The sequence below is a fragment of the Sapajus apella genome, unplaced genomic scaffold (assembly GCF_009761245.1).
Source record: "Sapajus apella isolate SASKATOON/1434 unplaced genomic scaffold, GSC_monkey_1.0 scaffold51, whole genome shotgun sequence".
NCBI classification, from domain to species: domain Eukaryota; kingdom Metazoa; phylum Chordata; class Mammalia; order Primates; family Cebidae; genus Sapajus; species Sapajus apella.
In genome coordinates, this window is record NW_022436991.1 from 8,018,244 (window position 1) to 8,044,672 (window position 26,429).

The 26,429-nt window shown below is 43.4% G+C and overlaps 1 protein-coding gene across 4 annotated transcripts in view; it reads right to left on the reverse strand.

Moving 5' to 3' along the window:
* DNAH3 (dynein axonemal heavy chain 3) overlaps positions 1–26,429 on the reverse strand; it is a 202,834-nt gene that overhangs the window by 129,000 nt on the left and 47,405 nt on the right. For all 4 annotated transcript variants that reach the window (XM_032242887.1, XM_032242886.1, XM_032242888.1 and 1 more), the window contains 7 exons: positions 21,598–21,782; positions 19,280–19,403; positions 14,178–14,331; positions 12,785–12,929; positions 8,688–8,899; positions 3,375–3,466; positions 198–312 (listed from right to left, as the gene is read on the reverse strand). In XM_032242887.1, coding sequence (XP_032098778.1) covers positions 198–312; positions 3,375–3,466; positions 8,688–8,899; positions 12,785–12,929; positions 14,178–14,331; positions 19,280–19,403; positions 21,598–21,782 — 1,027 coding nt within the window. The remainder of the gene's footprint in view (positions 1–197; positions 313–3,374; positions 3,467–8,687; positions 8,900–12,784; positions 12,930–14,177; positions 14,332–19,279; positions 19,404–21,597; positions 21,783–26,429) is intronic.

Sequence of the window (26,429 nt, forward strand, 5' to 3'; positions counted from 1 at the left end):
TAAAGAATGCATCTCTGTGGCGGTGCTGAGAGGGATGATTGGCATAGGAAGGCAGACAGGAGCAATCAAGATGTGAGCTATTATTCCTCTGTGAGTTCTGTTGCCATTCTGAATGAATCGCTTCTGTAATCTACTGCAAATAAATGGGGCTGCTTTCAAAGTGGGTGGGGGGGGGCTGCAGTTGAAGTGAGACTCACAGTATCCCTGTATTTCACAAAGGTGAACATCACATTAATCCAGTCTAACTTCATTTTATCCAAGTTTTTCTCCAGAGAGTATTCCTTGCTGGCAGCTGCACCAATGGGCTCCAATCTAAGGAGAGAACGCAGCAACAGCAACATCAACAGGAGGAGGCAGAGAAGACACGTCAGAGGAGAAATTTCAAGTCAGGAATGGTGGCTCACACTTGAATCCCAGCACTTTGGGAGGCCGAAGAGGGTTGCTTGAGGTTGGGAGTTTGAGACCAGCCTGGGCAACATAGCAAAACCCCATCTCCACTGCAAACACAAAAATTAGCTGGGTATGGTGTGTACCTGTAGTCCCAGCTACTCAGGAGGCTAAGGTGGGAGGATCACCTGAGCCTGCAGTGAGTGGAGATCATGACTGCACTACTGCACTCCGGGAAACCAAACCAAAACCAAACTGGTTTGGTTTGCACCAGACCAAACCAAAATGGAGTCACTCATGCTAAGTGCAAAAGAACCAAGCAAGCCTCCTAGATCAGCACCTCCCAGGGAAGGTGCAGGCTTGTGCAGTGTTCCAAAGCTTCCCAGTCCCCTCAGAAGCACAGGGGCAGCCTGGACAACAGAGTAGAACCCTGTCTCAAAAAAAAAAAAAAAAAAAAAAAAAAAAGGAGAAATTTCAGCTCAGTCTCCAAAAGCCCTTAATTTGACCAGGAGGTTTACTATCTTGCTGTAAGATCTGCCAGCTACCCCCAATGTTTTGCAGGGTTTCTCACCCTCGGCACCGTTGACTTTTTGGACTGTGTTATGGGTTAAATATTGTCTCCCCCAAAATTCACATATTGAAATTCTAACCCCTAATATCTTGGAATATAGCTCTAATTGGAGAAAGGATCTTTAAAGAGGTAATTAAATTAAAATGAGTCATGAGGGTGGGCCCCAATCCATTATAATTCGTGAATTTATAAGAAGAGATGACGACACAGACACACAGAGGGAAGACCACGACAATTCGTAGGGGAAGACAGTCATCTGCAAGCCAAGGAGAGAGGCCTCAGAAGAAACCAACCCTGCCAACAACTTGGCCTTGGAGTCTCCAGAATTATGAGACAATAAATTTCTGTTGTGTAAGTCACTCACTCAGTCTATGTGACATTGTAAGAGCAACCTGTTCAACAAAAATTATGGGAGGTCATTATTCTGGCTGAGCTCCTGCACTAGACCCCAGCAGAACAGACCAAACCAAAATAGAGCCACTCATGCTATATGGCATGTAATCAAACTAAATCTTTAAGGAAGGAGATAGATCCCAAAACAGGACCATTTTTCCTGAAAACAGGAGATTCCAGTCTACCTGAGTCAGTGAATAAGGAAGTTCCCTTTGCGTGAATGAACCCTTATAAAAAAATTAACCTCATATTAATCAATCTTTTTTTTCTTTTTCGTATTGTTCTGTTTCCTTATAAAACTTACCATTATGATACTGCCCAGTAGGAGCTCTCATTCTATTTTGGAAAACGGAGGCTTTCCTGATTCATGAATCTTGATTAAAAGTCAATTAGACTATAACTAAATTTGTGGTAGCTTTGTCTTTTGATGAGCCCTAGCAAACTAACACAGGCTGGGTAATTGTCATCGGGAGCTGTCCCGTATGTTCTAGGGTGTTTAGCAACATCCGTGGGCTCTACCCACTAGATACAGCAGCAGACTCCCCAGCCCTGTCCCCATCTGTTGCCAGTTGTGACAACCAAAAATGTCTCCAGATCTTTCCAAGTGTCCCTTAGGGGTGAGAAATGGGCCCCAGTTGAGAACCACTGTTGTAAGGTCACTAAAATAAGACCTCTTTTTTCCATCTTTGTTTATGCCTTATTTGCCCATATTCTGATTTCTTTTCTTTTCTTTTCTTTTCTTTTCTTTTCTTTTCTTTTCTTTTCTTTTTTTTATTGAGACAGAGTCTCGCTGTGACACCCAGGCTAGAGTGCAACCGATCTCGGTTCACTGCAACCTCTGCCTCCCAGATTCAAGCGATTCTCCTACCTCAGCCTCCCAAGCAGCTGGGATTACAGGTACCCACCACCACAACCGGCTAATTTTTGTATTTTTAATAGAGATGGGGTTTCACCATATTGGCCAGGCTGGTCTTGAACTCCTGACCACAAGTGATCCCCCCACCTCAGCCTCCCGAAGTGTCGGAATTACAGGCAGGAGCCACTGCACCCAGCCCATATTCTGATTTCTTATTGAGATTTTAAACTTCTGTTAATTTATGGGATGGCTCTTGCTCCACTTCCCATCCCTCCCCCTTTCAAAAACACCTACTATTTTCCTGATACTGGGTCCACCCATCCATGGCCCCTCTGTTCCACAGAAAGAGGCATAAGGGGAGAGAGAGAAGCTCTGTTCTAGACATGACATTCAAATAGAAACATTCTCACACACACGAACTCCCCAGGAATTCAGAGAAGGTAAGAAAGCAAGAGAAGAGACTTTTTTAAAAAAATTAAGATTGAGTCTTGCTCTGCCGCCTAGGCTAGAGTGCAGTGGTGCTACCTTGGCTCACTGCAACCTCCATCTCCTGGGTTCAAGCAATCCTCTGGCCTTAGCCTCCCAAGTAGCTGAGACTACAGGCGTGTGCCACCATGCCTGGCTAACTTTTGTATTTTTAGTAGAGACGGGGGTTTTACCATGTTGGCCAGGCTGGTCTGGAACTCCTGACCTCAAGTGATCTGCCTGCCTCTACCTCACAAAGTGCTGAAATCACAGGTGTGAGCCATTGTGCCCAGCCGAGAAGAGACTTCTTATTGGACCAGGTTTCATACAATTTTAAAGCTCAGGAAGCCTTGTTGCTTTGTTTGTTTAAAGAAGAGAAAACCAAGGCCCAGAAAGGCTGAATGCTTTTGCCCCCAGTCACTGAGAGCTGGGCTTGAAGCTCAGGTTCGAAGAACATTTTTTAAAAAATTCCCTTTGAAATAAAATCCATGACTCCATTTTCTAGTCATAACCATCATCAGCTCTGCAGCTAAAAGTAGAAGCTTCACCAATACTAGTCAGGAGGTGGCGATTAAATAGCCTTAAGCCACCCTATGCCACAAGGAAAAAAACAAACAGCCCGATATGGGACAATCAGATCACTGTGGGAACTTACAGATCCTTTGACCAAAACCTTTCCTGAAGAAAAGGATAAGTCCTTACTTCTCAATGAATTTGCCGAATCCTAATTCGATCATATTTGAGAGGCAAGTCGTTTCAGTGGGCTTTATCTCGTAGCCGACAATCTCACTGATCTGCAAAGAAAAGAGGAAAGCAAGTGTCTATTATCTATGGCAGTGCTGTCCAGTAGAACTTTCTGTGATAATCAAGATGTTCTTTTTATCTGCGCTGCTCAGCAGAATAACCACCCAGCAGCAGATGGCTACTGAGCACTGGAGATGTGGCTAGTGTGACTGATGAATTTATTTTTAAATTAAATTAAAGTTTTTTGAGACAGAGTCTCACTCTGTCTTCCAGGCTGGAGTACAATAGCACCATCATAGCTCATTGCCACTTTGACCTCCCAGGCCCAAGCGATCCTCCCACCTCAGCCTCCCCAGTAGCTGGGGCCACAGGTGCACGTCATCGTGCCTGGCTAATTTTTAAATTTATTGTAGAGATGAGGTCTTGCTGTGTTGCTCAGAGTGGTCTCAAACTCCTGGCCTCAAGCGATCCTCCCACTTCAGCCTCCCTAAGTTGTCATATTACAGGAGTGAGCCATCACAACCAGCTAATTTTAATTAGACAGGGTCTTGCTCTGTTGCCCAGGCTGAAGTGCAGTGATGTGATCATGACTCACTGCAGCCTTGACCTCCCAGGCTCAAGTGATCCTCCTGCCTCAACCTCCTGAGCAGCTGGGACCACAGGCATACACCCCCATGCCTGGCTAATTTTTTCTTTTAAGAAATTTTTTTGTAGAGATGGGGTCTTGTTATGTTTTCTAGGCTGGTCTTGAACTCCTGGGCTCAAGAAATACTCTCACTTTGATCTCCCAAAATACTGGGATTACAGGTATGAGCCATCATGCCAATCCCCCTTTACTTTTTAAAATGTGGCTACTAGAAACTTTAAAAGTATTGGCTGTGCATAGTGCCTCACTCCTATAATCCCAGCACTTTGGGAGGCTGAGACAGGTGGATCACTTGAGGCCACGAGTTCAAGAGTAGCCTGGGCAACATGGTGAAACCCTGTCTCTACTAAAAATACAAAAATTAGCCAGGCACGGTGGCATGTGCCTGCGGTCCCAGCTACTTGAGAGGCTAAAGCAAAAGAATCACTTGAACCCAGGAAGCAGAGGTAGGTCTGAGCCGAGATCGTGCCACTGTACTCCATCCTGGGTGACAGAGCAAGACTGCGTCTCAAAAAAAAAAAAAAAAAAAAAAAAAAAACTACACAAATGGCTCACATTATATTTCTACTAGTTACAGAGGGCCAGTTTTGGCATCCATCAATGCAGTTTCTCCCTAAGATCAAATGTTACCTTGTTCTATTTTCCTTTTTTTCTTAACAGTTAAAATTGTGTTATTTAAAAATTTTTCTTTTTCCATACTTTTTTTTTTTTGAGACAGAGTCTCGCTCTGTCACCCAGGCTGGAGTGCAATGGCACAATCTCGGCTCACTGCAACCTCTGCCTCCAGGGTTCAAGTGATTTTCCTGCCTCAGTCTCCCAAGTAGTTGAGATTACAGGTTCACATCACCATGTCTGGCTAATTTTTGTATTTTTAGTAGAGATAGGGCTTCACTATGTTGGCCAGTCTGGTCTCAAATTCCTGACCTCAGGTGATCTGCCCACCTCTGCCTCCCAAAGTGCTGGGATTACAGGCGTGAGCCACCGCGCCTGGCCTTTTTCCATACTTGATTATTTAAAGACAGGCCGGGTGCGGTGGCTCACGCCTGTAATCCCAGCACTTTGGGAGGCTGAGGCAGGTGGATCATAATGTCAGGAGTTCGAGACCAGCCTGACCAACATGGTGAAACCCTGTCTCTTAAAAAAAAAAAAAAAAAAAAAAAAAAAAAGACAGTTATGTTTAAAACATGTACCCTGACAAAAAAGACATCTGACAAACAAAACTAGCAAATTAATCTTCCACTTTTGCATCTGCAAAAACTGTCTCAACAAACAGAAGCGAACAAGCATTGTAATAGAGAGCATAAATCTGTATGTGCAGGACTCCTTTGTGTGCAAAACTAGGAGAAACTGTGGGTCAAACCAGGCATATGAGGATGGAAAAAACATTAAAACTCATCACAATTGAGTTAAAGCGGAGTTTGAGTGAAATTTGTGAAGAATCCAAAACTTCCTCCTATTCTGAGGAAGACCCACTATGGGAAGAAGGAATGTAAAGAACATACCCTCTAATTTGACAAATAATATACATGCCTGTCAGGAACAGATGGATCTGGGGTACTCGGGGGTAGTATTCCAGATGCATCTTTTCCTGACAATCCCGTATTTCTGAACAAAAATAGTTCGGTCTCATAAATGTCTTTCCATCTCATTTATACTCTGGGTCCCTGGAATATCCTTACCAGTCATCTTCTGAGTTTTGTTTGAATGAAAATAAAGTATACTGTGAAAATAACAACAAACCAGATACTGATCATGTTTTTAACAGAGACCAGGAGTCTTGTTTGTTCGTTTGTTTTGAGATGAAGTTTTGTTCTTGTTGCCCAGGCTGGAGTGCAATGGCACAATCTCAGCTCACTGCAACCTCCGCCTCCTAGGTTCAAGTGATTCTCCTGCCTCAGCCTCCCAAGCAGCTGGAACTACAGGTGTACACCACCACACCTTGCTAATTTTTGTATTTTTAGTAGACACAGGGTTTCACCATATTGGCCAGGCTGGTCTTGAATTCCTGACCTCAGGTGATCCACCTGCCTTGACCTCCCAAAGTGTTGGGTTTATAGGCATGAGTCACCAAGCATGGCCAGACCAGGAAACTTTTTATAATGTCACAGAAAGTGCGAAAGCAAGGAACCCTGAAATAGTTATCATTGACATAAAGGAAGACCAAGAGTGTTATAGGCACATGATGAAAAAAATAACCAAAATAACACTAACTGCAAATAGGACATCAGAAATATACCTTAGGGTAGTGATCCAAAAAGCCTTTCAGATTTGTGGCATCCATCTTGTTTTAAACCACAGTAGCAACCCCTTTGCTGTTATCTGTAAAGTCTGTGCCCCAAACGTAAGGCTTTAACTTTTTCTGCCTATGTTCTGTAAATGACCAGAACCCCCAGCACTGCCATGGCCTGGCTTCAGAAGATCCAGCTTAGACTCCAGTGCTACAGGTGTTCATCTTTCAGATACCCCTGCCAGGGCTGGCATCTGTGCCAGTGGATCTCCTAACTTAGGCATCAGGGCAGAGAATGACATCCCCAAGCCTGGGGCTGTCCCTGGGGTGGCCTGTGGTGTGACCTAAATACACTGCTGGGAGGAATGGGATCTGCGTAGGGGTGGCCCGGAGGGTATCTGGGGCCTTTGTCCTTTCTGAACTTGACTCAACTGCTTAGCCCACTGTGCTTCCATTTAGGGGCTCACTGTTGTTCGTAGGGTGCCAGGCCCCGTTCGTTGGGCCCCAGATGTTGGGATCCAGCCCCACCCCGTATGTGGGTGCCCTTGGTCCAGGCAGTAACAAGGGACTGAGAAAAGGAAATAAAGGCAGAGACATAAGAGTAGAATTTACAGCATGGGTCCAGGGGACCGATGCAAGCGTGGAAAACACACTGGCCCCGAGCTCTGGGCTCCAAACACTTATGATGTGCACAATCTCATTGATCTTATGGGCATGGAAAGGGAGGGTAAAGATTTAGGTAAGATAGCCAGGTGGAGAGCATTTGATATCCTTCTAAGACATGCTAAACTAGTACTCTGAGTCTACCACGATGGCAACAGAAGTATAGCGGATTAGGAGCCACCCGGTCTGACCACTCCCAATGCATCAAGGGGCTTTTATCTCCCGAGCATTGAGGACATAGAGCAAGGCCAGACTAGCGAAATCCCATCTCTACTAAAAATACAAAAAGTAACCAGGTGTGGTGGCACATGCCTGCAGTCCCAGCTACTCAGGAGGCTGGGGCAGGAGAATTGCTTGAATCTGGGAGGCAGAGGTTGCAGTGAGCTAAGATCACGTCACTGCACTCCAGCCTGGGCAACACAATGAGATTCCATCTCAAAAAAAAAAAAAACAAGCAAACAAACAAAAAACCAGAAGTAGACTCAGACAGCCCGTGCCTTGTCTGTATAGCACTTCATCCTTGCTTAGGTCTCGAGTCTCAAGACTTTTTGGGAAATTGAAAGTAGCTTCTCCCTACAAAAAACTCTGACTCTCTTATGTATTAAGACCTCTGTCTCCCTAGGAAGAGCAAAGTGCTCCTTGTCACTGTGTCACCACTGGTTCCTTTCAGAGACAATTTCCTCAGTCTTATACTTGTTTTCTTTTCCCCTGTTTCCCAGGCTGGAGTGCAGTGGTGCAATCATGGCTCGATATAGCCTTGACATCTGGGGCCCAAGCAATTCTCCCACCTCAGCCTCCCAAGTAGCTCGGACTACAAATGTGCATCACCATGCCTGGCTAACTAATTAATTACTTAGGGATAGATGGGGTCTCACTCTGTTGCCCAGGCTGGGCTCAAACTATCCTCCTGCCTCAGCTTCTCAAACTATTGGGATTGTGGTCATGAGCCACCATGCCTGGCCTTGAAAGTGGTTCTGAGAGGGGGGAAGTACAGGCCAAGTCAGAGAAGAATCTGCCCAAAGAAAGCCACATTCACTTCCACTTCCGCATGGAGCAACTCTCTGGTAGAGGATGTTTCAAGGCCATTGCTAGCCCTTGGATGTGACGATTATTTTAGAAACACAGTGAGTTTTCTTTTTTCTGCTTAGTGTTCACACCACACTTGTCACCCTCACACTTGGTTGCTCATAAAAATCCCAACTATTTTTAAGGAGAATATTATTCTAATTTATAGGCCCGGAGGGCTGAAAAAAGAGTGCAAAATGAGTTCTGCACCTGTTTGACAATGAAAGGCCACACGAAAGTCATCCTAAGTGAAGTCATCCTAAGTGGGCATCATCTGGTATTATTAGCAACCGCCAGGGAGGGATGTGGCTTTCTTTTTTGTGCACCCTGGGTCAAGGAGCAAATCAAGGTCCTGTCACTGTATTGAGAGGACATGTACATCCTTGTTGCTCCTTGGAGGCCAAGATTGGAGGCTCTTGGCCTCCGAAAGCTTATCTGCTTAGGAAGCAGGAAGGAGACCCTTTGTGGCCATTGACTGCAACAACACTGGAACCAACGACCAGCAATACGGGTTCCAGGGACAGGGAGTTTATTCTCTTCCTTCAGAAGGCTTACCACTCTCATTTGCTATCGCTTTGGGCTTAAGGAGATATGTTTCCTGCCTTCCCAAGCACCGCGAGGGCCAGGTCTGGGCCGGGCTGCTCGGGGGCGGGCAGTGATTGATAGGAACCTGTTGCCAATGCCGGTCTTTCATTCCTGGGTTGCAAGAAATACTGAGGATGGGAAGGTGCTGCTTGAACTTATCGATCTTGATCTTTACATTCTCTGCTAGGCGCTTGGGTGCAGGCACATCAGATAAGGTCTTGATCAGTTTATACGTTGTCCTCCACATATTCCCTATCTCCTCCGCGATTTGCTCAGCATTCAGTAAGAAGAGAGGTCCTGAAAGAGAAAAGAGTGAGGGAAGAGTCGGACCATCGCGGAGGTGTTAGTCATGCGTACCTTTAAACCCCTGAACTTAGAGCTGTGCCTCCTGTATCCTTTGGAGATTGGAACACATACGGGCTTTGAGGATCTGAAACGTGCACTTAGCCAGTGGAAACTTGGGTATGATACAGGGCTCTTCTAAGTGCCAACAGTACCTCCTGTGATCACAGGGGTAATAATGGATACCCTGGAGGGTGATTTTGGAAATTCAGAGATAATGTACGGTGGCTAACATAATGCCTGGCATATAATGGATGTACAATTGGCATGTCAATAGTTATTGTTGTGTTTTTATGGCCAGTTGCAGTGGCTTTCACTTGTAATCCCAGCATTTGGGGAGGCCAAGGTGGAAGGACGGCTTGAGCCTAGGAGTTTGAGACCAAACTGGGCAACATAGTGAGACCCTGTCTCCACAAAAAATAAGAAAAATTAAAAAAGAAAACAAATTGTTATTATTGGCTTTAGAAGCTGTTAGAGTAGTATAAAAACTGCTTCACAAAAGCTGTGAAATATTAACCATTGGGGAAAGGTGAATGGAGATATGAGAGGTCTCTGTGTTGTTCTGGCAACTTTTATGTAAGTTTGAAATTATTTTAAAAACAGGGCAGGGCACAGTGGTTCACATCTATAATCCTGGCACTTTGGGAGGCTGACACAGGCAGATTGCTTGAGCTCAGGAGTTCAAGACCAGCCTGGGCAACATGGTTAAACCTTGCCTCTACCAAAAATGTAAAAAAATCAGCCAGGTGTGGTGGTGCGCTCTGTAGTCCCAGCTACCCAGCTATTTGGGAGGCTGAGGTGGGAGGACCACTTGAGCCCGGGAGGCAGAGGATGCAATGAGCCGGGATAGTGCCACTGCTCTCCAGCCTGGACAACAGAGTGAGACTCTGTCTAAAAAAAAAAAAAAAAAAGAACAAAGAAAAAGATTATTAAAAACAAAGAATAACATCTCATTTTAAAAATTTGTCCAAAACATTAATTTCCTTCCCTTTCCTTTATTTTGCTAAGAACCTTTAGCATTTGGGTTTCACATTCAGCTAAGACCTTTCCATGCTGCTGCCCGCTGCTTAGATATTTCAAATCAGTATGAACTCTTGCTATGTGATGTTGCTGATTTATTCAAAAATACTTTTCTTTCAGGACTGCTGAAACTAAATATAACTTTGTTAATTTGACATGCTTCATCAACCCAACATTTTTGTGGCATAATCAAAAGTTTATATTAAAAAAAAGTGAGTATCGGCCGGGCGCAGTGGCTCACGCCTGTAATCCCAGCACTTTGGGAGGCCGAGGTGGGCGGATCACGAGGTCAAGAGACTGAGACCATCCTGGCCAACATGGTGAAACCCCATCTCTACTAAAAATACAAAAAAAGTAGCTGGGCGTGGTGGCACGTGCCTGTGGTCCCAGCTACTCGGGAGACTGAGGCAGAAGAATCGCTTGAACCCAGGAGGCAGAGGCTGTAGTGAGCTGAGATTGCGCCACAGCACTCCAGCCTGGTGACAGAGCAAGACTCCCTCTCAAAAAAAAAGTGAGTATCTTTCATGCACCAGGAAATACTGAAGGTGCTGGCCTAGAATAGAAAGGCGCCTTTGCGACAAGTGAGTAGCCTCTACTCTGTAGGGTTTGGCTGAATAATCACAGTGACTTTCCCAGTAGGATGAATAAATTAGGTAAGGCTAACACTCCATTGTTGCCACTCTATAGTTGTAAGAGTGAAGCACAAAGTGACTTGCCTGGGTTATTTGCAATCAGTCAGGCAAAGAGGAGCAGTAGTATTTCTGTTAGAAGCAATTTCCCTCTGTTTATGATTGCCTGAACTGGCAAATCTATACCTACAAGAGAGAACATAAAATTGTCCTGGGATTTTAGACACTGCTATTGGGAGAGCAGGTATGGATCCCTTTATCCACATGCCTTGGGAGCTTCTTAGTTCATAGCTCATGGCAAGACTATATTCTGAAATTCTCTGATCTCAAAGGATAAGATAGCAGGTGGAAATTTTTGTAGCTCTGTGGATACAGTCAAGATTCAAGTATGGAGGTTGCAGGGAACATTAATAACTTCTGGTGTCCTGTCCAGCTCAGACATCCTGGAGTTCTAAGAAACATTGCTGAAGTCATTCTTCAAGGTTAATACTCTTCAGCCCCATGAATGTAAACAAATAACTTTTAGGCAAAAGAGCAATGTGAGGCCATGCAATTAACCACATTTGCCTATCCTAACTCCCTATTAAAAGATCAAAGGCAGACAATAAAGGGAAAACATGTGTTTCTAATGGAAACTAGAGAAGGTGCCATCCAAATATGAGTGACAGGGAGGGATTCTGTAGGATATTCACAGTTTTCCAAGTTTAGCAGGCATCAGAACTGCCAGGAGGGCTTGTTAAAACAGATTTCTGGGCCCCATTCCCAGAGTTTCTGAGTCAGGTCTGGAGCAAGCGAGGCCTCAAGATTTTGCATTTTTAACACATTCTCAGTTAATGAGAATGCTGCTTTGTCCTGGAACCATACTCTGAAAGCCACTGCAAGGGAAAAGTGAAGTGACACTCACTGGGAATCCCATTGCAGAACTTGCTGCTTATCCATGGACAGGGATATGTCTAGCAAAGTAACAGCCCTGCCAAAGCTGGTGTTTAACAAAGGCAGCTTGATCCCTTGATAAAATATTCCACTCAATAACAGCAGAATACACATTCTTTTTTATTGCAAATAAAACACTTACCAAGGTGAATCTTATTGAGTCACAAAACTAACCTCGACAAATTGAGAATAAGTAAAATCATGCAGTGTCTTTTATGACCAAAATGGAATTAAATTAGAAATAACAATAAAAACATAACAAGAAAATCTCCAATGACTAGAAAATTAAACAACACACTTATAAATAATTCATGGGTCCTAGAGGAGTCTCAAAGGAAATTAGAAAGTCTTTTAAACTGAACAAAATTTGTGAAATACAACTATAAAGGAGAAATTTATAACATTAAAAAGGGAGAAAGTTCCAAAATCAATCATCCAAGTTTCTACCTTAAGTAACTAGAAAAAGAAAAGCAAGATAAACTAACTTTGAGGCAATAAAATTCTTATCTTTGGGAGGAAAATAACGCTCTTCCTCCCTGCTCCTTACCCCATATTGGATCAATCACTGAGTCCTGTTGATTCCAACTCCTCAATACCTTTCTGGACCCCAGGTCCTAGAGTAAAAGGGTGTCTATGGCACCCTGGCCTTTCCTAAAGCAGCACCATCATAAAACTGCCATCTGTTCTCCCACTATCTGCAACTCCAAGTCGTGACTCTGGGTGACTGCCTATTGTATTTTACCCTGGAAATAGATCTGGCTCTTTCTCCACCTTCTATTTTTATTATCACATCAAAAAATTTTGACTGTGGCTGCCTTAATCTAGAGTGTCAAAATCCGATTAAAAGTCCAGACAGATTTTTTTTTTTTTTGAGACAGAGTCTTGCTTTTTCGCCAGGCGCTAGGCTAGAGTGCAGTGGTACAATCTCAGCTCACTGCAATCTCCACCTCCCCAGTTCAAGCAATTCTACTGCCTCAGCCTCCCAATTAGCTGGGACTATAGACGCGCGCCACCATGTCCAGCTGATTTTTGCATTTTTAGTAGAGAGGGGGTTTCACCATGTTGGCCAGGATGGTTTCAATCTCTTGACCTCGTGATCTGCCTGCCTCGGCCTCCCAAAGTGCTGGGATTACAGGCGTGAGCCACTGCGTCTGGCCAAGTCCAGACAGATTCTTAAGTGCAACCTGTATTTCAGAAGTGGCTAGGTGGATCCTGCACCCATCCCCATCTGTCCCAGCAGAGTGAGATCACCGCATACCATTCATCCATTCCTCGGACTTGGTGCTGAACTCATAGGCTGTCGTCCACAGCTGCTCATAAGGCACTTTGTTCGTCAGCATGGCTTGCAGAAGAGGATAGGTACTCTTGTCCTTTTCCAATAGCTCTTCCTCCTTATTGATCAACTGAAAGGCAAAAGGAGATACTGGTTTATGGGATGAATTGTTCTCCTAAACCCTAGAAGGCACCATGGCAAATTCCTCAGCGCCTTGAAAACCAAGTGGAGGGAAATGCTTATTCATCTGGAGAGTAAGAGAGGAAACTAAAGCATGAACTCAAGCATGAATGTCCCTCTGCCACCTCCAAGGATGTTGGCAGCTGAGGTCTGTCTGGTTGAAACTGTAGGATAATCAGCTTGTTGTGTCTTCAGCAGTTAGATCATCTGGCACATGGCAAATAACAAATACTCTTTGAACAAATAAGGGAACTTGTCACTGAGATCACCTATAGTGACATTTCATAAATTTGGCTATCTTAAGAATACTTAATTCTGTTATGACAGTTTTAATGTTGCTTTTGCCCTTTCATCTCTGTTTCCACTCTATGATAGCCATATCTCCGTTTCATAATTTTCATATGTACTTTAGCTACTTATATGAAGTCACCTCCTTATACTGACTTGGCCCGGAGGTAAGAATTTTAATGGTTAAAGAACTTACCAGCTGACCTTTGGGGAAAGTTACTTAGCTTCTTCAAGACTTAGTTCTCTTACTTCAGGGATAAGTGAGGATAATAACAGTACCTAACCCAAAGATGTGTTACAGGCATTAAATGAAATATCGCATATGAAACTCTTCGTCATTGCTAAGCACACAATAAATGCTTAATATATGTGAGCATTAACCTTATTGTAATTTCTTCTTTGGGTGCTCAGTAACTAAGGAAAAAGTCTGGTGTCAAGAAGGGATGTGAAAAGGTAGCTGAGAGAACCAATAAGCTGGGCATGGTGGCTTATGCCTGTAATCCCAGCACTTTGGGAGGCTGAGGGAGGTGGATCACTTGGGGTCAGGAGTTTAAGACCAGCCTAGCCAACATGGCAAAATTCCATCTCTACTAAAAATACAAAAAATTAGCTGGGCATGGTGGCACATACCTGCAATCCCAACTATTTTGGAGGGTGAGGCAGGAGAATCATTTGAACCCAGGAAGTGGCAGTTGCAGTGAGCTGAGCTCACACTACTGCACTCTAGCCTGGACATCAGAGTGAGACCCTGTCTTACAAAAAAAAGAAAGTACCAATGAAAGAACTGGCCAATGAGTTAATCAATACTATCCACCTAATAGATGCTGTTAAGAAACCAGAAATACACAAGCAAGGATCAGAACCGACAGAGCAGTAGAGCATCATAAGTCCCCGTCTCAAGATCCCAAACCTCAGATTCCACCAGCGCCTGATCTAGGTTCTTTGAAAGCTCATTAAGCTTTTCAACATTGTGCTTCATTTCTTCCATAGTCATCACTTCACGCTTCCTAAAACCTTCCAGTTCTTTGTGGTAGACCTCAAGTTTCAACTCAAATTCTGAGCATCTGAAAGTAAAGACAGCCTGGTCACATTTGGACTTTGCATTTTGTACACTTTCAAAACATCAGCTCTGCTTGCCCATATTTAAGCCTGCAGTTAATTGGATCAGGTACCTGCAGATTTCCTCCCCCCCATCCTCTCCACTCCATCTCTATCTCTCTCTCTCTGAAAATAAATGAAGATGAAACAATAAGTTAAACTATCTATAAGACAACCTCCCAGAAATGGAGCTGTTGTGAGCCTATTGGTGGTTAAACATTTCCCGGTGTTTTTCTGTACAGGTAAATATGTATAAGATATATGTACACATATACATATTGTTTATCCATTCAGCCATTAGACATTTGTTATTGAGTGCCTAATACATTCTAGAACTGCCCTAGGCATCAGGAATATATCTGTGAAGTATGCTATTAAGCTTTCCACCTTCATGGAGCTTGTATTTTAATTGAGGGAGACCTAGACAACAGACATGGATGGATGAATGGAAAGATAGATAGATAGATAGATAGATAGATGGATGATAGATGAATGGTTGATGGATGAATGGATGAATGGCTGGATAGATGGATGGATGAATAAATCCAGAGTCAAGACAAACAATAAGTTATTTCTGTTAGTGATAAATGCTCTGGAGGAAATAAAACAGGGCAGAGTGACTAGCAGACAAACATGGAGGGCTACTGTAGCTAGAGTGATCAGGGGTGACCTTTCCAGAGATTTATCAATTTCATCCATATGATCAACAAAGCAGGTCTCAGTGCTCCCTTTTTCTAATGAGGTAGAATAATATAGCATCAGGTGAACAGGGTCTTGAGCCAGACAAGCTAGATTCAAATTCCTACCTTGCCACTTAGTAGCTAAGTAGTCTTGGGAAAGTTACTTAAACTCTATGCCTCGGGTACATAAAACAAGGATAGAAAAAGTACCGGCTTAATAGTTAAAGTCCACGAGAACAAAAAAAAGCTCAGAATTGAGCCTAGTATACAATAGTCAATACACAAGTGTTTGCTCACATTCACTAAAATGTAAACTCTATAAATACAGTAGATTTTCCTGTATTTTTTTTAACTCAGCCCTGCTCAAGAAAATAAATATGTTTCTTGTCTCCTTAATTCCTTGTTGTGTCTTTAGCAGTTAGACCATCTGGCATATAGCAAATAATCAATACTCTTTGAACAAACAAGGGAACTTGTCACTGAGATCAGCTATAGTGACATTTCATAAATTTGGCTATCTTAAGAATACTTAATTCTGTTATGACAGTTTTAATGTTGCTTTTTTCTTAAACTCAATTTAAGATAATTTATTTTCAAGTGGTTTGACTTGAGCTTTCTTTCTTTTCTTTTCTTTCCTTCCTTTCTTCTTTCCCTCCCTCCTTACTTCCTTCTTTCCCTCCCTCCTTCCTTCCTTCTTTCCCTCCCTCCTTCCTTCCTTCTTTCCCTCCCTCCTTCCTTCCTTCTTTCCCTTTCCTTCCTTCCTTCCTTCCCTCCCTTCTTCCTTCTTCTCTTTCTTTTTGACAGAATCTCGCTCTGTTTTCCAAGCTAGAGTGCAGTGATACAATCTTGGCTCACTGAACCTCCATCTCTTGGGTTCAAGTCATTCTCCTGCCTCAGCCTCCTGAGTAGCTGGGATTATAGGTGACCACCACCATGCCCAGCTGATTTTTGTATTTTTTGTAGGGACGGGATTTCACCATGTTGGCCAGGCTAATCTCAAACTCCTGACCTCAGGTGATTTGCTTGCCTTGGCCTCCCAAAGTCCTGGGATTACAGGCATGAGCTACATATTCTGGCCTCCATTCCTTTTCTCAGCTTTTTAGTTTTGTTTTGTAATAAGCTGTAATTTTAGATTCCGGTTGGTGTTCATTTTTAAGAATATCCTTAGTGTAAAAACATTTCTTTCATTCATTCATCCATTAAAATGCTGAACATCCACTATATACCAGGAACCATGTTCTATCTGAATCTTTAGGCTTTGGTGAAACACAATCTCGGGTGCTCTCCCTAAGTAAGACCTCTTCCCTCCTTCGTCCAGGATGCCAAAGTGTTTTCCATTACCCTTTTATGGCAGAGAACAGCAGCTCACATCCCTGAGTCATCCATCACTTAAATTTCATATAACTTCCAGAACCACAGAATCTACCATTGAGTCAGATGCAAAACTTATTTTTCTCCTGTTGTCTATGCAATTAGGTGCTGCTAAGTGCCTTTTCACATCATTAAATTCTTTCTGAAGCTCCAAATACTATACTCACATAGAAATCTCTGATGAAAGCAGTTTTGAATTCCTCCCAGAGGGCAACAGCATGTAAGCTCAGTGATTACCTTAAAATATTACTATTGTTTCTAATTTCTTCTAATTGCTGAGCACATTATAGTTTCCAAAGTACTTTCATGTCCTCGTAACACACGCATACAAACAGATGCTCCTTGACTTACAATGGGGTTACATCCCTATCAGCCTAATGTAAGTTGAAAATACTTGAAATTAATTGGCTGGGGGCGGTGGCTCATGCTATAATCCCAGGACTTTGGGAGGCCAAGGCAGGTGGATCACAAGGTCAGGAGTTTGAGGCCAACCTGACCAACATGGTGAAATCCTGCCTCTACTAAAAATACAAAAAATTAGCCAGGTGTGGTGGTGTGTGCCTATAATCCCAGCTATTCAGGAGTCTGAGGGAGGAGAATCGCTTGAACCCAGGATGGTGACGTTGCAGTGAGCCAAGATAGTGCCACTGCACTTCAGCCTGGGCGACAAAGCGAGACTCCATCTCAACAAAGAAAAAAAAAATAGAAAATATTGGAAATTGAAAATTCATTTAATACACCTAACCTACCGAACTTCGTGGCTAGCCTAGCCTACCTTAAATGTGCTCAGAACACTCATATTAGTCCACAGCTATCATCTAAGACAAGCCTGTTTTATAGTAAAGTGTTGAATATCCCATGTAACTTATTGTATACTGCACTGAGTCAAAAACAGAATAATTGTATGGATACTCAAAGTATCACTTTCACACCATCAGAAAGTCAAAGAATCGCAAGTCGAACCATTAAGTCTGACTAGCTGTGTGTATGTGTGTGTATACATATAAATTCCATACATATTTCACATAAATTCCTATATATATGTATATATATCCCAATATATTATATTCCATAGAATAATACAATCATTAGCAAACAGTAGGCACTCAGGAAATTAGGTTGAATAAGAGTTGTATTTGTGGGACTACTTAGAGCATAAGGGAGGATTCTGGCAGGAAACAATTCACTCCCATGTTCAAAGAAAGATACTTTAAGGAAGGATTGATTACTTGCAGGGGTGAGATATGGGTAGGATTAAAGGAACAAATAGCAGACAATAAGGCACCCAGAGACTAGCATCAGAGGGAAGCCATTAGGACCCACAGGCTGGGGACAATGGGAAACTGGAACCAGGGAGGAACAGGTGTTGACATCAGAGGGATGCAGCTACTGCCTCTAAGCCCCAGGGGCCAGGCAGGGAGGGAGTAGAAGAAAAGCCTACTAGCAACTCTCCAACCTCCTGCAGGGCTCCATGGACAGGGCCTAGCCCAGATCCAACGGAAAAGAGAATCAAACACTGCAGACTGGGCATCACCTTCTAAGTGCAGAGCCGGAGGGTGGGGTAGGGACAGTGAATGGAGAAGAACTGGCATGGAACCCCAAAATCATTAATGTGGGCTGGGAAAATAAAGCCAGGTTTCTTGCAGAGGAAGCATGATTGTTTTCTTATGAGATAGATGGATGCATGAATAGAGCTTCATCCATCTCACAGGCTGTTCCCAGGATTAAAGCAAAATGATGGACATAAGGATTTAAAGGTTCATCCAAGAGAGGGCTGAGCCCAGGGGTGCCCTGCTGAGCTTCTAGAAGAGCAGACCTCTGCTGGCCTCTGCTGTTAAAAGCTGGGGAACCAGTGGTTGAGATCAAGCTGAGAGTCACCCCTCAGAAGGAGAAATGGGCACTTCCTAACTCTCGTCATAAATGACAATTGTTTCCAGGGCTGGGTGGGGTGTCCCTAGAATTCCAGCACTTTGGCAGGCCAAGGTGGGTGGATCACAAGGTCAGGAGTTCGATATCAGCCTGGTCAAATGGTGAAACCCCGTCTCTACTAAAAATACAAAAAATTAGCTGGGTGTGGTGGCGTGTGGCTGTAATCCCAGCTACTTGGGAGGCTGAGGCAGGAGAATTGCTTAAACTCAGAAGGCAGAGGTTGTGGTGAGTGGAGGTCACGCCATTGCACTTCAGCCTGGGTGACAGAGCAAGACTCTGTCTCGAACAAAAACAAAAACAAACAAAAAAAACCATGTGCATGGCACTTGGCTCACTTCGCTTGACATTATTGACATTATCGGATTTGTCGGTATGTCTGTATTTTCTATGTCACTGGATTAAAATCTTTATTAGCAGCCAAACACACATATATGTCTAGAATAGTGCATAGCACGTCACAAAAATCCATAAAAAATACCAATTGAATTGACAAATAATGAATGAATAAGAGATTATAGCCACATTATCTCTGAACAAGACCAGTTGCAAAATAGGCAATTTCTCAGTCACCCTGCCATGCCTTTATTATCCCTGTCTTGATATCTTACAGATCTGTGGTCTCCAGTGTAAGGCTGACAATTTCACTAATATTACTGGGGAGGCTGTTATTACATGCAACTAGTTTTGCCTTTTTCTCTCTGTACCGCCAAATTCCAATTATTCAAGGCAGGAATGGAAGATGTTAGCAGGGGTTACTACAGTGAAGCAGTCTTAAAACATCCCTCATTCCTTCTGCACCAATTGTTTTTAGACTTCACCCACAGATTGCCATAGAGTGGGGGGTGGCAAGGGGCCCTAGACAGAACCAGGAACCTGCAGCATGGGTGAAGAAGTCAGGTCTCATTTCCAAAACAATCGCAGACTCTCCCGCTACCTTTTAATCAGATCCATTTCTGCCTGATCCCTCTTGTGCAGGAGCAAGTTCCGGCTGCTTTCAAAGATATCTTCAATCTGGTCTGGCCAGAGGAACAGAGTGCTGTTCAGTTTGATGTCCTCATCTGCAAAACACATACTGTCTGCTCCTGGACACTGTTCAGCATAGGTCAGCATGTGGCGAATTAATTAGGCAGAACAAGAGGTCAACAGGAGTGGTGTGGGGGTGGTCATGAACACATGGATGGGTGCCAGTGACATTTATTGAGCATTTACTAAGGGCCAGGCTAGAAGGTAGATGATATTATCAGCCTTGTTTGCACAGATGGCAAACACAGCCACTGAGCCTAGTGGTCAAGGTTATACTGCTAGAAGGTAGCAGAGAGGAATTCAAATCCAGCTCTAATTCTAAAGCCTACGTTCTAACCTCTCTGCTTAATTGCCTTCCTAGCTAGGTCTGAGTCAAGTCCGAAACCCAAGTTGATGCTCTGGTTCCACAATTCAAACTATTGTCCTCATCTGCATCTCAGTTTCCCTTTTGGTTAAATGACAGTCATGGTATCAAAGCCAGATGCCCTACCCATTTTGTGACTCTGGTCAATTAAAATACCCACTCCAGGTTTCCTTTGTAAATTTTGGGAGGCAGAGCCCACAGTGAGAGTCTGTGGTGTGTCCAGGGGTCAAGGGCACACAGCTCATGAACATGCAGGTGGATGGTTAAGGAATCACTTTTCACTCCCAGTCCCCATGTCTCCCTCCCATCAACTTCCCCCTGACATCCACACATTTTGAATACCAGGTAATTCACAAGTATTTTCAGATAGAAAATGGCTTGTTGAGAGGTTATCAACTTTTCCTTCAGAATCTTTTTTTTTTTTTTTTTTTTTTTTTTTGAGATGGAGTCTTGCTCTGTTGTCCAGGCTGGAGTGCAATGGCACAATCTCAGCTCACTGCAACCTCCACCTCCTGGATTCAAGTGATTCTCCTGCCTCAGCCTCCTAAGCAGCTGGGATTACAGGTACACACCACCATGCCCGGCTAATTTTTGTATTTTTAGTAGAGATGGGGTTTCACCATGTTGGCCATGTTGGTTTCAAACTCCTGACCTTCTGATCCACCCGCCTCAGCCTCCCAAAGTGCTGGGATTACAGGTGTGAGCCACTGTGCCTGGACAGAATGTGCTTCTTACTTCAAAATGCTAACTTGGCCCACCAAGCTTTCAAGGAGCCCTGACTATTTATTTCCTTTCACAATATGCAGGAGCGTGAAGGAAATTGTCCCAGCCTCTTCAAAGGTAGGATTAATGGAGATTACAGATGGGTGGCTGGGTGTGGTGGCTCACGCCTGTAATCCCAGCATTTTGGGATGTTGAGGCAGGTGGATCATTTGAGGTCAGGAATTCAAGACCAGCCTGGCCAACATGGAGAAACCCCGTCTCTCCTAAAAGTACAAAAATTAGCTGGGCATGGTGGCATATGCCTGTAATTCCAGCAACTCGGGAGGCTGAGGCACAAGAATCAATGGAACCCAAAAGGCAGAGGTTGCAGCGAGCCAAGGTGGTGCCACTGCACTCGAGCCTGACTGACAGAGCGAGACCCTGTCTGAAAAAAACAAAAAAAAAAGATTATAGCCAGACGTGGTGGCTCACGCCTGTAATCCCAGCACTTTGGGAGGCCGAGGCGGGTGGATCACGAGGTCAAGAGATCGAGACCATCCTGGTCAACATGGTGAAACCCCGTCTCTACTAAAAATACAAAAAATTAGCTGGGCATGGTGGCACGTGCCTGTAATCCCAGCTACTCAGGAGGCTGAGGCAGGAGAATTGCCTGAACCCAGGAGGCGGAGGTTGTGGTGAGCCGAGATCGCGCCATTGCACTCCAGCCTGGGTAACAAGAGCGAAACTCCGTCTCAAAAAAAAAAAAAAAAAGATTACAGGCAAGTGAAATCTACTCATTTAAAAAAATGATTCTGCATTTGGAAGTGACTTTTCCAGAACCCCAGACACAGATGCCAAGACAGGCATCTAAGAACTGGAGGGCAAGTACCTAGCTATGTCTCCTTTGCATCTAACAAGATTCCTTTTGTGTGATTCAAATTACCGTGGATATGAGTATAAAATTAGTGCCTCTAACGTATGGGGGCACTTAAAAGACAGCTTTCCTGATATTTAGTGGCAGAATTCATATAACTATCCTTTTTCTCAACACTTTACCCCCTAAATATATAAATACATATAGACTATTTTAAATGGTATATATACAAATATAAAATATACAGCTAGGTATGCATTTTGATGTACACATGCGGCTTTGGACTTACTCGGCAAGTCTGCATAATCCATCAGAAACTCCAACCGTTCACTTGCGTCTCTAAGTTGCCGCCTGAGTTTGAACACAGTGACATCACTGGATTTCTTTAAGAATTCAATGAGAAATACCAGCTCCGTAGTGTTGGCAGGAACCTCACTGACTTTGTCTGCAATGTGGCTGTACTGATTACAAATGCTATAGAAAAGAAACAGCCATTGTCGTCATCATCATCACCATCTAAAATGACTTTCTTTTAAGACTCCATGCTAAAAAGATATCATTCCTACTTGGAAACAAAAACAATGGTTTTTGATTTTTTTTTTTCCCTACCTGCAAATCCTTGATGGATAACATTCACATGCACACTAAACTCCAGGAAGAATAACAGTTGTAATGATAGTAATACCTGTTATGTAATAAGCCATTATGAAGTGCCATGTCCCATCCTAATCATTTACATATATTAGCTCATTTAAGCCTCACAACAATTCTAAGAGGTAGATACTACTATTATCTACACTTTATAATGGAAGAAAGTGACTGTGACTCTGAGTAACATTATTGAAAGCAACATGGTATGTAGGTGTCAGAGCCAAGATCTGAACCTGGGTTAATTGACTCCAAAGCTCATAGTCCATTTTTTTTTTTTTTTTGAGACAAAGTCTTTCTCTGTCACCCAAGATGGAGTACAGTGGTGCGATCTCAGCTCACTGCAACCTTCACTTCTCAGGTTCAAGTGATTATTCTGCCTCAGCCTCCTGAGTAGCTGGGATTATAGGCATGCGCCACCACACCCAGCTGATTTTTGTATTTTTAGTAGAGACAAGGTTTCACCATGTTGGTCAGGCTGGTCTTAAGTTCCTGACCTTGTGATCCACCCACCTCAGCCTCCTGAAGTGCTGGGATTACAGGCATGAGCCACTACGCCCAGCCTAGTTCATACTCTTTAACAGATATACCATACTACCTCTCATACATAGAACCTACATTTAGACCAAAATATCACCACCACCAACAACAACAGCAATCCCTCACATTTTATATTGAAATAGAGCATTAAATTAATTTTTAATTTTTTTTTTTTGAGACAGAGTCTCTCTCTGTCACCCAGGCTGGATTGTAGTGGTGTGATATCTCGGTTCACTACAACCTCCGCCTCCCAGGTTCAAGTGATTCTCCTGCATCAGCCTCCCACGTAGCTGGATTTACAGGCACCTGTCACCACACCCAGCTAATTTTTGTATTTTTAGTAAAGACCAGGTTTTACCATGTTGGCCATGTCGGTCTCAAACTCCTGACTTCAGGAGATCTGCCCGTTTTGGCCTCCCAAAGTGCTGGGATTACAGGCATGAGTCATCGTGCCTGGCCTTAATCATTGCTTTTAACAGTACAGCTAGTGCTTGACTTACGACCACAATTGGGACCGACAGACCGGTTGTAACACAATTTGGTCGTAAGTTGAGTAGGCTATATGTACAGTTGAAATGGTGCACGCGGAGATGGTAGTGCTGCCGGAAGCTGGTCCACACTGTCGTACGCCCAGCTGAGCAATGTTTGCGCTGCCAGGCGCGGAGCAGTCGTGGCTAGCGATTGTGGTCGTAAAGTTGAATGGTCATAAGTTGCATAGGTCCTAAGTCGATCAACACCTGTACATCAGTAAGTTTCTCCTCATGGGCTGCAGGTGATCCCCAGTGGCAGAGAAAATGTTATGTTCCATTATTGGGGCCACCAGGTCCAACTGCCCACTTTTCAAACATAAGACTGAACAATGATGTTATTGTACAGATAATTTGAATATGCTAATTTATGCAAAAGCAAATGACTGATGGTCTTCAGCATCTTAACTACAATTAGAAACAAATTATCTGCAAATAATCCACTCCTAACACAGAGTGGCCCTCAACAAATGTTAGCAATCATATCATAGTTCTGTTATTATTACTTGATCATGACATGTTGATGTTATTTTTAAAGCAGTCAGAAACTTCAGAAGCCAGCCACCAACCTGGGGTTCAGCCGCCAACCTGGGGTTTCTGCATTCATGGATATCCCTGGTTCATAATGGGGCTCTTATTTTCACTTATATGAAAAAGACCTAAGGACATTATACATTTATTTCAATAAGGATGGATGCACCAATCAACTAAGGCACCATGTTGCTTTGATTTGACAGGAACAAATGGATGAATACTTAAGGAAAAAAAAAATCCATGGCTCAAACTTTCCAAAGAAAGTCTCCAAGTAGGCCAGATGTGGTGGCTCATGCCTCTAATCCCAGCAGTTTGGGAGGCTGAAGTGGGAGGATCGCTTGAGCCCAGGAGTCTGAGACCAGCCTGGGCAACATGGTGAAACTCCATCACTACAAAAATGCAAAAAATTAGCCAGGCATAGTGGTGTGTATCTGCAGTCTCAGCTAGGGGCAGGAGGATGGCTTGAGCCCAGCAAGTTGAGGCTGCAGCAAGCTTTGATCATGCCACTGCACTCCAGTCTGGGTAACAGAGTGAGACTCTGTCTCAATTTTTTAAAAAGTGTCCTAGTAGTAGGAAGGCTGAAAATCTTTTGCTGTTCTGGTCCCAAACCCATATCCTATAAGCAAAGAAACTAAAGATCCAAGAGGTGAGGCCGGCATCACATAGCTCGTAAATATCTGGATTCAAAAACAGATATTCTGGTTCCAACTAGGAATCTGACCTCTTCATCAATGAGTGAGAAGGCTGATTGTACATGGACTTTGAGGTCAAAATGAACTGGGTTAATCCCCAGATACACCACTGCCTAATCTGTCAGAGTCTCAGTGTCTTCATCAACACAATGGAGAAAATAATGAACAACCTTTTAAAGTATTATTATTAACTTGCTGATGATTTTCGGATACATATTTTGTAAAACTTAAAGTACCATAAAATGCTAAAATTATTCATATGTGAATAATATAGTATGTAATATTAACAGTGGTCATTATTACTAAATCATTTTGTTTTATTTTACATTTATTTATTTATTTATTTTGAGGTAGAGTCTTGCTCTGTGGCCCAGGCTGGAGTGCAGTGGCTCAATCATAACTCACTGCAGCCTTGAACTCCTGAGCTCAAGTGATACTCCTGCCTCAACTTGCATCTCTCTCTCTCTCTTTTTGTTTTTTGTTTTGTTTTGTACTGTTTTGTTTTGTTTTGTTTTGGACAGAGTCTCACTCTGATGCACAGGCTGGAGTGCAGTGGTATGAACATGGCTCATTGCAGCCTCAACTTCTGAGGCTCAAGTGATCCTCCCACCTCAGCCTCCTGAGTAGTTGGGACCACAAGCACATGCCACTGTGCCTGGCTAATTTTTTAATTTTAATTTTTGTAGAGATGGCGTCTTCCTATGTTGCCCAGGCTGGTCTCAAACTCCTAGGCTCAAGCAGTCTTCCTGCCTCTGCCTCACAAAGTAAATCCAATCTCATGTTGGGACTACAGACGTGAGCCACAGCACCTGGCCACTAAATTATTTTGGTCTATAGTTTAAAGTGCTTTGAGGAAGAGAGGACTTTAAACATGGAATAATCACTTTAAACATGTAATAACCACTTTCTAACCTTCAAATAGAGACACAGTAGCAGGCAGTTGCCATCTCAGCCGAGCATCCATTATCTCTTTCTATAACAACACCTATGTCTTCTTGGGAACCCTCACCCCTTTCAGTTCATGTGGTTTAGGTAGGGTTGACACCCACCCCAGGGATGGGAACACCAGCCAGATCTAAGCCATCCTCTTGGCCACAGTGCTTACTTCAATGTTGTACCAATGACCCAATTCAGGCCAACTTCACATGGGCCAGGACTTTTCCAAGGATGTTAGAAAAAGAAACTTTTGCCTCTTCTCTATAGGAACCTGGGAGGATGTAAGCCTGGAGCTGCGGAAGCCCATAAACTGGAAAGAACCTATTAGAGAATGGAGCCAATGTGGAGAAAGCCAAGCAGAGAGAGGGGAATTGCATCTTTATTGCAGCGTTGAGGGCCTGAAGCTAGAAACTCTAAATTTTTCAACACGTGAACCCCAAATTCCCTTTTAACCTACTGCACTCCAGCGTGTGCATCAGAGTGAGACTGTCTCAAAAAAAAAAAAAAAAAAAAGGCAGAGATGCAAGTTGAGGCAGGAGGATCACTTGAGCTCAGGAGTTCAAGGCTGCAGTGAGTTATGACTGAGCCACTGCACTCCAGCCTAGACCACAGAGCAAGATCCTACCTCAAAATAAATAAATAAATAAATGTAAAATAAAATAAAATGATTTAATAATAATGACCACTAGCCAGTCTGTTTGAGCATCTATCCATTGCCACCAAAAACATCTTTTCTAACACATAGTTATCAGTAAAATAAGGGCATAATATAGAGTTTAAGGCTGAACAATAGAACCAAACATGGTGGCTCACGACTATAGTCCCAAGAGACTTAGGAGGCTGAGGCAAGAGGCTCACTTGAGCCCAGGAGGTCGAGGCTGCAATGAGCTATGATCATGCCACTGCACTCCAGCCTGGGGGACAGAACAAAACCCTGTCTCAAAAAAAAAAAAAAGATATGGAAATAGAGACAGGAGGATCTCTTGAGTACAGGAATTTGAATCTACAGTGCACTGTGATTATACCTGTGAATAGCCACTGCAATGACAACATAGCGAGACCTTGTCTCTGAAACAATTAAAAAAATTAGCCAGGCACGATGGCGGATACCTATAGTCCTAGCTACTCAGGAGGCTGAGACAAGAGGATTGCTTCAGCTCAGGAGGTCGAGGCTACAGTGAACTATGATCAGGACATTGCATTCCAGACAAGAGTGAAACCCCCTTTTCGAAAAAGGAAAAGAT